Source organism: Lineus longissimus, chromosome 5, assembly GCF_910592395.1.
Source record: "Lineus longissimus chromosome 5, tnLinLong1.2, whole genome shotgun sequence".
NCBI classification, from domain to species: Eukaryota; Metazoa; Nemertea; class Pilidiophora; order Heteronemertea; family Lineidae; genus Lineus; species Lineus longissimus.
The window spans coordinates 7,327,714-7,340,256 of record NC_088312.1 but is presented as its reverse complement, the minus strand read 5'-3'; the positions used below and the strand labels follow the sequence as shown (position 1 = coordinate 7,340,256).

At 40.1% G+C, this 12,543-nt stretch overlaps 1 protein-coding gene across 2 annotated transcripts in view; it reads left to right on the top strand.

The window, feature by feature from the left end:
* Positions 1–12,543, top strand: part of LOC135488159 (pyrokinin-1 receptor-like) — a 94,658-nt gene that overhangs the window by 44,011 nt on the left and 38,104 nt on the right. Inside the window, exons 1-2 of one of the 2 annotated variants that reach the window (XM_064772634.1) lie at positions 6,152–6,208; positions 9,097–9,624. In XM_064772634.1, the coding sequence (XP_064628704.1) occupies positions 6,172–6,208; positions 9,097–9,624 (565 nt within the window). In that variant the 5' untranslated portion in view covers positions 6,152–6,171. Of the gene's footprint in view, positions 1–6,151; positions 6,209–9,096; positions 9,625–12,543 lie in introns of those variants that run through there. The other variant, XM_064772633.1, reaches the window with a different exon arrangement.

Genomic DNA, 12,543 nt, shown 5'->3' with positions numbered 1-12,543 from the left:
GTCTTTAGTTTGAAGTCAGAAAAACAGAAACTTTAGAATGATTTATGGCGCTTTAATTAAGATTGAGCCTAACAGTGTATGGCATTCTGTGATCAGTTTCCGTATCAGGCGACAATTCAGGACGCTTGTACGAAATCTCATACGCACTGTAGTTGAATCACGGTTGCACGTTTTTCTGAGATCGGGGAAATTATTTAATCTAGACATTCAAGTGGGTAAAAGATGAAGGTAATTGGTGAGCGAATGTTTAGATCATTACATTTTGCATCAAAGCTCTACGGTAATGTGATTTGCTTATTAATGAGTAGAGAACCTGTAAGCTGTAGATTGACTGCAATCTCATCAAAAACATTGATCTAATTCATACATAAATCATTGAAAACCTAACATATTGCGGTAGTAGTCAAACAAAAATGAATTATGAGTGACAATTAAAAGATGGACGCATCAGGTCTCGCACTGATACGTTTTGAATTTCCACTATCTGCCTGTCGTGAAGACACGACGAACATGATATGGCAGGTGCTGTTGTTTCGTTTCGTCGCGCGCCTTGTCTTGTATCATTTTGTTCTTTCGGCTTGTTACATTCAAGCAGCATCCAGCTTATCGAAATCATCATCACTTGCGAGGAATTCCTGCGCCACTTACCGAATATTCCTCCGGGGTGTTTTTGCACCGCTTGAACCATTAGGCTACCTGGTGAAAGATAATGTGTTTTGGGTGCATCTCAGTTGACTTGTCCCTGAGGACAAAAAAAACAATGTATGTTGTTTTGTTTTGTCATGTCGTGCCAGATTACAAGTCAATACAGATGAACGGGAAATTGTACGATATCTACATTCATCCTTTCTTTATCCCGAAACTAGGACAACAAGTGTTGCCGCGGGTATCACAAGTGTCACAGTGCCCAGAAACACTGTGTAATTATATATTTGGACTTAATAGTGCTAGGCCATTTAACATACATTTTGGGATCAGACAGGTGGTTTGATATTTAATTGTGATAGCCAATCTGTTATCTATCAAGGTTAGCCAATAGTGATTCAGGTAATAACATTACGAGTTTATCACGAGTGTATCGTTCAATGCTTTTAACTTAATGCGTTGGCACTTTCTGATTGGTCATTTTATATGGTCTGATGACACGTTTGACTCCCGATATGTAACATATGGACCATGAACTAGGGATTGCGGCTTTTTTCCCTTCGACCGACCTAGGCAATGGACGCACTTCTCCTAGGCCTAATTCGGAACTCTTTACTCTGTCCATCTTATCCTATTGTTGTAAATTACCTAATGAAAAGTGTGAAACGGATATTAAGTTGTTGAGTTGGTTCTTTCGGATCTCTCTGTTGACGACAGGCAGTCACTATTCTTATAAACTGCCAGGTCAAGATTTACAGCCTCTGGAGGGGCAAACCTAACGTTAAACTGGGTATCGGCTGATGGTTTTATCCAACTTTATTAGAACCAACATCCCGTATCCAGCGCGTGGCGTAACATGGTAGCAGAGCGCGCGGCGTTACATGGTAGCAGAGCGCGCGTAGTTACATGGTAGCAGAGCGCGTCTAGTTACATGGTAGCAGAGCGCGCGTAGTTACATGGTAGCAGAGCGTAGTAACACAAGGACAGAAAGATTATCCTGACAAATGACTGCTAACCGCTTTACTGATTCCATTGGGTCTATCAGATGAGTGAATAAAACCCATCCACATATGTACAGCATAAACTTAAGGCTAATTGAATGTGGCTGTTGCTCTGGAACGTGGCGAAGTAGTTTCTGGAATATACTCATTTGAGGACTTGAATTAGCGCCGCGGCCGGCCTGATTTTGCACCGGGTTTTACGCATGCGCATGAATAATAATCCCCTGGTTACGGCTTGGTTACCTCGGTTATTTATCAATGCGCATGCGTAATCGGACGCAAAATCTGAAGGTTTTGTTCCGACTTCTGTTCGGCCGTCGGACCGTGGCCACCAAGGAGGATTACTAGAGGAATCGTCAAGAATGCCATCATGATAGAATGGGTAGGCCAAGTGCATCACATGCAGCTGATGACACGAGCGTAGACCAACCTTACAATATGAGCACCAATTCTGCTGACATCAATGATAGTGGAGGCGACTCTGTTGAACAGTTTCACTCGCCCGAGTTCATCCATTGCTGGACTGGGCCAAAGGCATGACCAGTTTCTTCTCATTCTTCAATGGTTACATTTAGATATAACTATGATGTCTTCAGGTAGCGTTTGACATTTCAATTCCGACAGAATCTGAAAATGAAAGGATAGATCATCTTACATTTGGTACGCTGGTACTATAAACCGACGGCCATGTATGCACAGGGACTCTTATCATAGGTCAACGCCATAGTGTTATCGGTATTCTTTATTTACATCTTTCTTAATTCAGACTCAGATGGTACATTGTATCTTGTTGATCCCTCTTGGCATGTTATTGCTGATGTGTCAAAGATCGAGGTCTTGGAGGCATCCGTGCATCGCGGCACGGACACCCGGGGTACCGGAGACAAAGAATCATGCATATTCTGTGTTGGATGGTCCACGTGTTTCGCTACCTCGCAGTTGAAAGAATACAGGCCCGCCCTATACAGGAGCCATTGTCTTTAAACAAAGCCCGCTCGCACCTAGGCCTATATTTCTATAATTCTACTGTCTTATCGAAAGTTTAGTTGTGTCTCATCTGCCATCAGCTATAATCTCTCATATCCTGTGCGATCCTATTGAATTTCTCATCATAAAACACAATCAAGAAGACGCCTTTTTGCAGAATACACCCCCTTCCCTCCTGAGGTATAATGCAAGCCAGCTCGTACATTGTATCAATCTTCTGTCAACACTTTATTGTAACATTTCCAGTTTCCTCTGTGCCAGCAGATTTTAAATGGTCTTGTTATCCGTACACTGGTGGTTCTACTGACAGTTTCATACCATGGTCAATGCCCAACAGGATTATAGAATGTCCTCGGGAAAAAATTGGCCAGAATGTTCCACTGCATTTATGTACGCAGATTTCTCTCGATGAATCCCATCGGGGAAATAGGTGTGTGATACCCTACGATTTGTATTCATGTTTGTCTCCATTATTTTACAAATGACTTGCTGACTATGTTTTATGACGGTCAAAAATTCACAGAACATATTCAGAAAGTCATTTGTAAAATGATCGAGACAACCACGTATGGTTGTCTCCCTGAAGCTGAGCAACGCGGAAAGGCTGAAAGTTAAACATAATTTAATCTAAAGCCTTTCCGCGTTGCTAAGCTTCGAGGAGACAACCACGAAGCTAAGCAACGTGGAAAGGCTGAAAGTTAAAAACATTTAATCTAAAGCCTTTCCGCGTTGCTCAGCTTCGAGGAGACAACCATACGAGGAGCAACGCGGAAAGGCTGAAAGTTAAAAATATTTAGCTAAAGCCTTTCCGCGTTGCTCAGCTTCGAGGAGACAAACAAGTTTTTTTTCCGAGAGTTATTGTTCAGTCCAAACTTTAGCCGTGAGACAAATTTAGTTCTTGCTTTATTTTAGCATCTTTGCTTCTGTTGCAACTTGAATGCGACAACCAACGTTCTACAAGAAAAAAATGTTCTCCGTCTACAGTTCTGATAGAGTTTTGATACCTTTTGTTTGAGGAATGCTTAGATGGTGTTTAAAGAATTACAGAACTTGGATTTAGTGCTCACTGTTGAACACACCTGCTTTCACGTGATATGCCAAGTGCTGGTGAAGCTTTGATGTTCACTTTTTCGTGAAGCATTCCCAGACCATGCATACCAATGGATGTTTTGAAGAACAAATCAGCGGAGTGGTTTTGTTATTTATATCCTTGATCCTGCCGTTTTGATGAGATAGGCAAAAAAACCTTCATCAGCCAGACTCGCAAATTGAAATAACAAATCATGTGACCATTTCCATGGCAGCACGTCAATACAATTGAATTCCTTGTTGATAAATAGTGCTGGTATTCGCTTAACGTGATCTCGTTTATTTACATGTATGGTTACCCAATTACACTCAAGTATTTATCGCATGATATATCTATTCAGCATCCCCTCATAATGTCAAAATGTCATTTGTTCCTTTATATTTCGCCGAAATTAAAAAAAGCAATTGTTGAGCTATAATCTAACTGAAATTGCTTTGAGAAAGCCGTAAAATGCTACCAAGGTTTTATGTACGTATTTGAGTAGGCTCCAATCATGAGCCAAAGCATCGCACAGTGCAGTACCCTGCAGTACATGGTGAGGCGAAAACACTGCATTATCAAATCCCATCTTAGCCACGGCACATCTTTGTGCCAAAGGGAGCAGAAAGGGGACAACTACTCCTATACTATATTCGACTCTTAGAAATAAAGGTTTTTTAGCTTTTGAAAAACGTTTAGGGTTTATTTTTCAGTCAACACAAATATGCACCCCTTGGAGGTTTATCCCTAATATTATTCAGCAAAACCTACTTTATCAGATAAGCTGGGACATTGAACATACATGTATCTGTTGCGGAGAGAATTATCGGGCATCGACGATAAATTAGGTTATTTTCAATCTTGATTTCAGGATTTATGTCGCACTAAAAATGCGTTAATTATACACCTTGTTTGAAGCCAGGCCGCTGACTTCATTCGTGTTGATATCATTTGATTTGCAATACAAACAAGAATCCTCTCTATTTTTATTCCTCCTTTTAAAGCAATTAAAAGGAGGTGAGATGCCTTAATTAAACGAAACTTAGCAACGATGCATTCAGGCATAATTCTGTCGTGTTAACAGATAACAAACTTTGCAAACGCGATTTAAATTGCCAATTTAAGCAAAATTACAATCGTAAATTTCATTTGCATCGAATGTTGGTGATGATAGTGTCATATTACCTGGTCTAGGGGTGACAGCCTGTCATTATTTGCGCACTTCCAACCAAGTCCAGCAAGGGTATGTACAACACATGAGCGATTATCACCGATTTTGTTACATCAGCAGAAGCATTTAGGTTTGAAATTTAATTAGTGTCATTCGTCATTACCTTTTGTGCCATTCGTGAATGAAAGAGTACCCATCAGTGCGTCTCGTGGCTCTCCCGTTGATGCAAAAATCACATAATTCGCCTTACCAAACACCATTCAGTGTTTTCACACAGTGTTGATAACTCTTGCTTCTTCCACTGCATCATCACCCTCCTGGCGATAGCTGGGTATAATTGAGTAAAAAGCGTACATGAAAAAGAATCTGTCCCCAAGGGCAGTGAAGCGTCACATCGGCAATAATACGCTTTTCGTTAAATGTCGTTGATCGCTTCAGACGTACATGTACTGATCATGTGATAGCTAACGTTGCCGTGCCCTTCCCGTGGTGATGATTCGGAGTATGTTTAAGTGCAGCAAGAATCAGATGAATAATTAGGGGGCGCAGGATAGCACTTTTAAAATTATTTTACCAAACTCATGGTAAAAAGCACATTTTTGAGACTTCTGGCGAGGGGCATTTGCTCCCTGCTCCCTCTCGCTACGCACCTGGCCGTACATGACGGGAAATGTAATCAAAGTCTTGAGAAATGTAATATGCTGTATGGCTAAAGAGGGACTTGTCTCGCGTTTAGTTTCAAAGACAATCGTCCAAACACACGACATGCCGCCAATGAGTTTTTATGATGCGCCAGTATAGGCGGTGAGCTGAATCAAATATTTTCTGTCTATCGTTTTTTCCCACACTTTGTCACACATTTGCTTTCTTTTTTGATCATTTACATGAAGAGTAACTTATTTTGGCTAGAGCTTTATCTGTCATGAATTTATGTCACGATTGAAGAAAAATAATGACAATTATTGTGAGACTTCATGTAAGACTACTGCGTATAAAAATATAGCTTTAAGGCTGGCGTCTAGACGCTTGTATCTTGTCAACAACATCTTAGAGGACAGACAGGTGGTTTAATATTTAATTGCGATAGCCAATCTGATATCTATCAAGGTTAGCCAGTAGTGAGTCAGGTAATAACAACATGCGTTTATCACGAGTGTATCTTTCAATGCTTTAAACTTAATGCGTTGGCACTTTCTGATTGGTCATTTTATATGGTCTGATGACACGTTTGACTCCACATATGACACATATGGACCATGAACTAGAGATCGCTTTTTTCCCTTCGACCGACCTAGGCAATGGACGCATGCCATGGGACGTGGCTGATTTCTAAAGGTAACTAAATTCCACCGAATTCCCCAGCAGCGTTTCTGAGCAATGAGTTCTAATGAACCGGTCATGTGTGTGCCCGTCCCTGGTATGAGCCCGTCCCTCCATGGCAAAGGTAGGTCATCTCCCGTCTCCTCTTCTATCTTCTCCTAGGCCTAATTCGGAACTCTTCACTCTATCCATCTTATCCTATAGTTGTAAATTACCTATTGAAAAGTATGAAATCGATATTAAGTTGTTGAGTTGGTTCTTTCGGATCTCTCTGTTGACGACCAGCAGTCACTATTCTTATAAACTGCCAGGTCAATATTTACCGCCTCTGGAGGGGCAAACCTAACGTTAAACTGGGTATCGGCTGATGGTTTTATCCCACTTTATTAGAACCAACATCCCGTATCCAGCGCGTGGCGTTACATGGTAGCAGAGCGTAGTTACATGGTATCCAGCGCGCGGCGTTACAACATCCCGTAGCAGAGCGCGCGGCATTACATGGTAGCACAACGCGCGGCATTACATTTCACATAAGAGAAGAAATTATGACTTGAATATTGTCGTCACCAAATCAGTTGATTGTTTTATGTTATTGTTTTTACGCATACCAGAAATGAACAATACTCTTTCATTGCTTTTCATCCTGAGGTAGGATCTGGTCACACTGCTGTCTTCTGATTGTCTTGCCCGGTTGCCATTTTAAGATAGAAAGAATCTGGTGTACAGATATTAATCATATTTTGTTTTTCGTTCGATGATCGCACTCTGTTCGGCAAGGAGGCAACCGTTGTTTATCTCCAATAAAGATTGCCTTTTGCTGCTGTGGTGGCTTAGTCAGTTCCTTCAGGGTGTCGACCATGAAAACCCCAGAGTCTTTTAAATACAATAATAAAATAATTTATTTGAAAGACTCTGGCACTGCGTAGAAAACTAATTCCTAATTTTTGACCTGATAATGGTGTTGCCAGCGCGGTGTAAAAGTGCCCTGCAGCCTCTGCTTTCAGTATTCCATAGAAGCCAGATAAAAGCTATGTTTATAATCTAAGTTGACTCGTGGGCAGACATCATACCTTTTTATTTCCATTTAACAAATGTCAGCTTTTCCGAGTTTGTTTGACTTTGTTCAAATAGAGAGTAACGGGTAAAGTTCAGTGCACTGAGGTTGTCTTCGCTTTTGTGACGGAACATGAGGCATTCGACTCTCTCAGAAAAGGTTGCCATTTCTTTGTATTGAAACCTCCGGCTGACTCTGGGAAGTTCCTATTTTAGAAGATCAAAATCGTTACTCTTTATATGTGTATACTGCGCACTGTCTTGGCTGATCGTGACCTATTAATATCACTATCATAGCCACAAGCATTTCATCCCATCACATCGTTTTCTACTCCTGAAAACATCTTCCAACCATATTCAAATTTGATTAAAATCGACGGATGGAATCCAAGGCCGCGATCAACGCTAATAAAGAATTCATACTATTCCCGGCCATCTTCAAGACGGCGTCATTAGTAAATTGAATTGTCGGCTTGTTTGAGGGGTATTCGAAAACGCTGGATCACTGGGCTGCTGGATTCATTGGATTGTAACTCAAGATCACCACCACGTGGATTGTAGCTGACACTGCATGCTGTACTACAGGGTAGCCTACCAGTAAAGATTCGTGGTAATTTACCCTTTCCTTTACGCGCCATACCGTTGGTGCACTACATGTATCACAACTTCTCGTCACACTTAGTGAGGACTATAATTTTGCAATATTGTACATTTGCCAACATCCGACTGGCAAGCCGGTAAGAGACAAAGTTTCATTCAAGGAAATCAAAAATCTAAAATTTAAATTAAAAAAAAAATTGCCTGAGGTTGAAAAAAACAAGGTCATGATGATTGCATGAATGAAATCACAAATCTTAAACTAGTAAGATTGATAAGGTTCGCTACTGGGATTTTATCCTATTCGACCGGCGTGTGAAGCGTGTCTACACCTAAATGCATTCGATCATATTAGAGGGGATCAATGGTCGTCTCATCATTGATTTATGAGCCTCAGACTCCTGGGATATTGACAGTCATGAGCTGGAAAGGCTATAAAGCACGCGGTTGGTGGAGTCTGCGAGGGGCAAACTCTCAACCCATAATCGAATACCAACGCAGAATGAACTAAATTTGGTGGATGAATCGGATTGTAAAAAATGTTTTAAATGAACAATGAGCTATTATGTGCCTCAGTTTCTACACTGACCTACTTTCGGAAACAGAATACGCCATAGCACGGTCTAGCTGTTTTTCTCGACATCACGAAAAATCCCGAAAATTTCCACCACTTTCCGGAAATTCCCGAATAATTCTGAAATGAAGGCGAAGATGACGTAAAATGTGCTACATGTTTTTGCATTCCCTTCAAAAATAGCCTTCAACTATAACAATATTTTCACTATGATCAGACACCTAACAAAGGATTACGAAAAAATAGGGCCATCGGTCGGAGCTAAAACAAACCATTACCTTCCCATCAACAATAATCCGAAAAAATTTACATCTTCAATTACCACGGAGTATCAGTCTTGTCGGCCTCTGAAGCTTATAGCGTAATGGATGCCCACGCAGAATTTAAAAAGCTCCCTCAATTGGTAACTGGATGGTGGTTAATTGCTTTATCATGTTAGAACAGCAGGAATATTGATTACAACATTTACAATGTAATTGGAAAATTCATAAGAAATCGACATGATGATCTATCCCCACGTAGAGGCCTTTTGCCTTCACGGTATATTTTATGCTGCTTCGGTTTTTTCAGAAGCTGAGCGGTTTATATCAATTATGCATGTACGTACCGCGCGCTGTGCACACCTCACCCGGGCATATCCACAAAATAAATAAGACGTACTTTTTCTTTCTCTTTGTAGCCCTTCCACCCGAGCTGTTCTCCATCTGGCAAGCATATCCGTGGATATTTGGCAAGCCGTTCTGTATCTTCAAGACATTTCTCTCCGAGACAACCTACGCTGCTTCCATCCTAACAATCACCGCCTTCACAGTCGAAAGATACATCGCCATTTGCCACCCAATTAAAGCGCAGATGATCAGTAACCTATCACGTGCTGTCAAGGTCATACTGCTGGTTTGGGTCATCGCGTGCTGCAGTGCCTCCCCCTATATGCACTACGTGGACCTTTTTTATGCTGCCTATAGAAATGTCACTCCCATAGAAGCTAGTTTGACTTGTAACATTCCTCAGGAAAAGTTTGCAGACGCTGTGCCACTATTTCAAATCTCTGCTTTTCTATTCTTTGTTACTCCAATGTGCATTATTTCAGTACTTTATATTCTGATTGGAATAACACTTAAACGCTCTGGATTATCACGCCGGGCCTCAGATGACCGGGCTACGTCAACACAAATGCAGTCCCGAAGAGCAGTGCTAAAGATGCTAGGTAAGTAAATTCTCCCCATTTAGTTCTGAAACAAGTTGGTACAATCCATTAACGGCACGAGACAGAGCTATCAACGACCACCCACCACTTCACCTCCGATCCCGTTTGGATTTAAGAATAGCCTTGAAGAAAATGCCATCCGCCATATTGTTCTCCTGTCACGAGCGTCGATACCAGCATTCCTGACAGGAATGCGATAGAAGATATAAGACGCCTTTTCAATAACTGCTCTACATGTGCATGTAGGTCAGACCGATCATCCGCTTGCTTTAGCCTAGTTAAAAACTTGGGAGAAGTTGGAGGCAATATTCCAACGATTTAATGGATGATTGCGAAATTATTATTTTTGTACTTTCATGCATCCGCTGCTGTTCTCGGTCCAATCAGATTAGGCAGACACTATGATCATGATGCGGTTGGCGGCTTATTAAAGCAGAAAATACATCCCATCGCCAACAAAAAAACAGAGCTCCATCTAACCTTGTTTGATCTAAACCGAAGTCCCATCTCTGTCTGCTAAAAAATGGGACATAAGTCGTCTTTGTCACTGGATTGATGTAGGAGTTGGATTACGATGAAACCATTGAAAACGGCACAAGCATCTTTATCAAGTTACCAATTGAAGGTATTGTCATTTACGAAACTTCGTCTACTTCTATATCCGTCACCGAAACGGAATTCCCTTATCTAACGATAATGGAAGATGATAGAATGGTTTAGAGATTGCTCAGTTTTTTAATCTTGCTTCTATCTCGTCGTATGATGAAAAATACCCGGCGTTAGTTGGTAATGGAGAATGAAATGTTGTTGACCTTATGAGGCTTGTGAGTGTTTTGTTTTCGAGGCAAATCGGCAGTACTACATGTAGTTTTGCTATCAAAAGACATTTATTATTTGATAAAAAGCGCGTCACCAACCCACGTGTATTGCAGTCACCTAATGACAAGGTCTAAGGAAAACAACGGGATTTTTTTATGTCGCCTGATACAACGCCAATAGGAACAACGAATAAAAAGCAGCGTGACGTTTATCATCATCTTGCTTACGAAGTAACACGATAGCACAGTATGTTTCAGTTAATTACCCCGACTGTCGTCGCTTTTTTTGTGCGTTTCGAGATTATTTTTTATACTAAAAAAAAGAAAATGAAATTGCATCATGAGATAAAAAGTCGGAATTCCAAGATTATTTTGAAAAAATAAAATTGCATGATGAGATAAAATTGCATGATGTCCTTTCCCAGCCACCGTAGATGCTGAATGCGAAACCTTACATGTATAACTGGCGGTAATTTCACGGCCACCATCTTGATATTATCAGATTTCATCAAAACCAAACTGACTTACAAGGTAGTCGAGCATATTACCAGAAATGCATACTATTATAAGAAAAAAATCTTTATGGTCCCAGCTATCCACTGTTTATGTGGTCTTATGTTTTCCAATCAGAATAACTGGGAAATGATGATGACAATATGACTATCTACAGATGCAATTTTCCTTTTTTCCTTTCCTTTCCATAACAATTGCCGCGTTTGTATTTACCGCGTTTGTTTTGTATTATACTAACGTTGAAGCGATTGATAATGAATTGGTTTTGAAGTATCACCCGTCGCCGTAGCAGCATTGCATTATCGATAGGGCATATTGGTTTGAATAATGAGAAACTTACCTTATCCGGAAAAAAATGCTAAGCCCTGACCCGCACGACGGTCTTACTTATTTAGATTATCTCCAATGATACAATTACTTTCAGAACGCAAAAGATCATTTCATATTCATTCTAGCCGAATCATAATATATTGATGATGATGATGATGATGATGATGATGATGATGATGATGATGATGATGCTTGCAACATCTCTCTGAGAACAGTATTGCAGCTGAGGTGTTTCACTAGGAAAATATCAAGTTACGTTTGTAAAGTTTGTATTCGATTTTTTTTCAATGAAGATGTAGCCCGATATTACTATGGCTTACCCTTTATAGGCTTCCGAAAGCTTTTTTTAATGGAAGTTTCCGCCATGGAAATTAACTTAAGCCGCCTGTGTGGATCATTTTTTTGGCTTTCGATGATCAGTACAACTTGTTATACAGAATAAGACATAAGCTTAGTACGCAGAACATTCAAATGGTTTTCAAATTCAACGACCTCATGTATGTTTGATTTATTCTTATGAGCCACAGATCCAAATCATCTGATGAACAGCACGAGCACTACCTTATCATTTAAATGGGAATTAAATACTAAAAAGGGTATGGGATTATATTAAAAATTATTTCTGCCCCAGGTGAAGTCCTCGTCCATCACCGTAGACCAGAAAACGTTCGCGGCTATTTTTGCAATTCGCCAAAAAATCTTTTTTTTAAATTCTCACAATTTCTATTTTGGTTGACTTCAAAATCTCTTCTTTGATTTTTTTCAATAAAAGAAGTAAAGTTTAGCGATTTTCATTCTCTCGAAACGACATTATTTCGCGAAATCCACAAAAAGAATGTAGTGGTTGTTGGTATGTTTAAATGCAACATCTCCCGTCTTATCGTATTGATTTTCAGAACAACTTCAATGATTCATGACAAGATCGTTTAAAGTGCGTAGTTTAGATCATTAATCTTCAAATCGTGCGCATTATTCAAAGATTCGCTGGATAGAGACTTTTAAATCATATACTCCTATATACAAGATAAATCAGCCTTCATAAAATGTGTCTAAGTATTGTTCGCTAATGAGACATTTGTGTTCTCTTATACGAGATTTGAATTGACTGTAGATATCAATTGTAACTACGATATGGGCCACCGTTTTCAACATTCAGCATTGTTATTGTGTAATGTTTAGAAATCTTGGAGATGTAACTGGAGTATCAACTGAAACGATGTTCCCGCATCAAGATGTACATTGGTTTTATAATAATGCA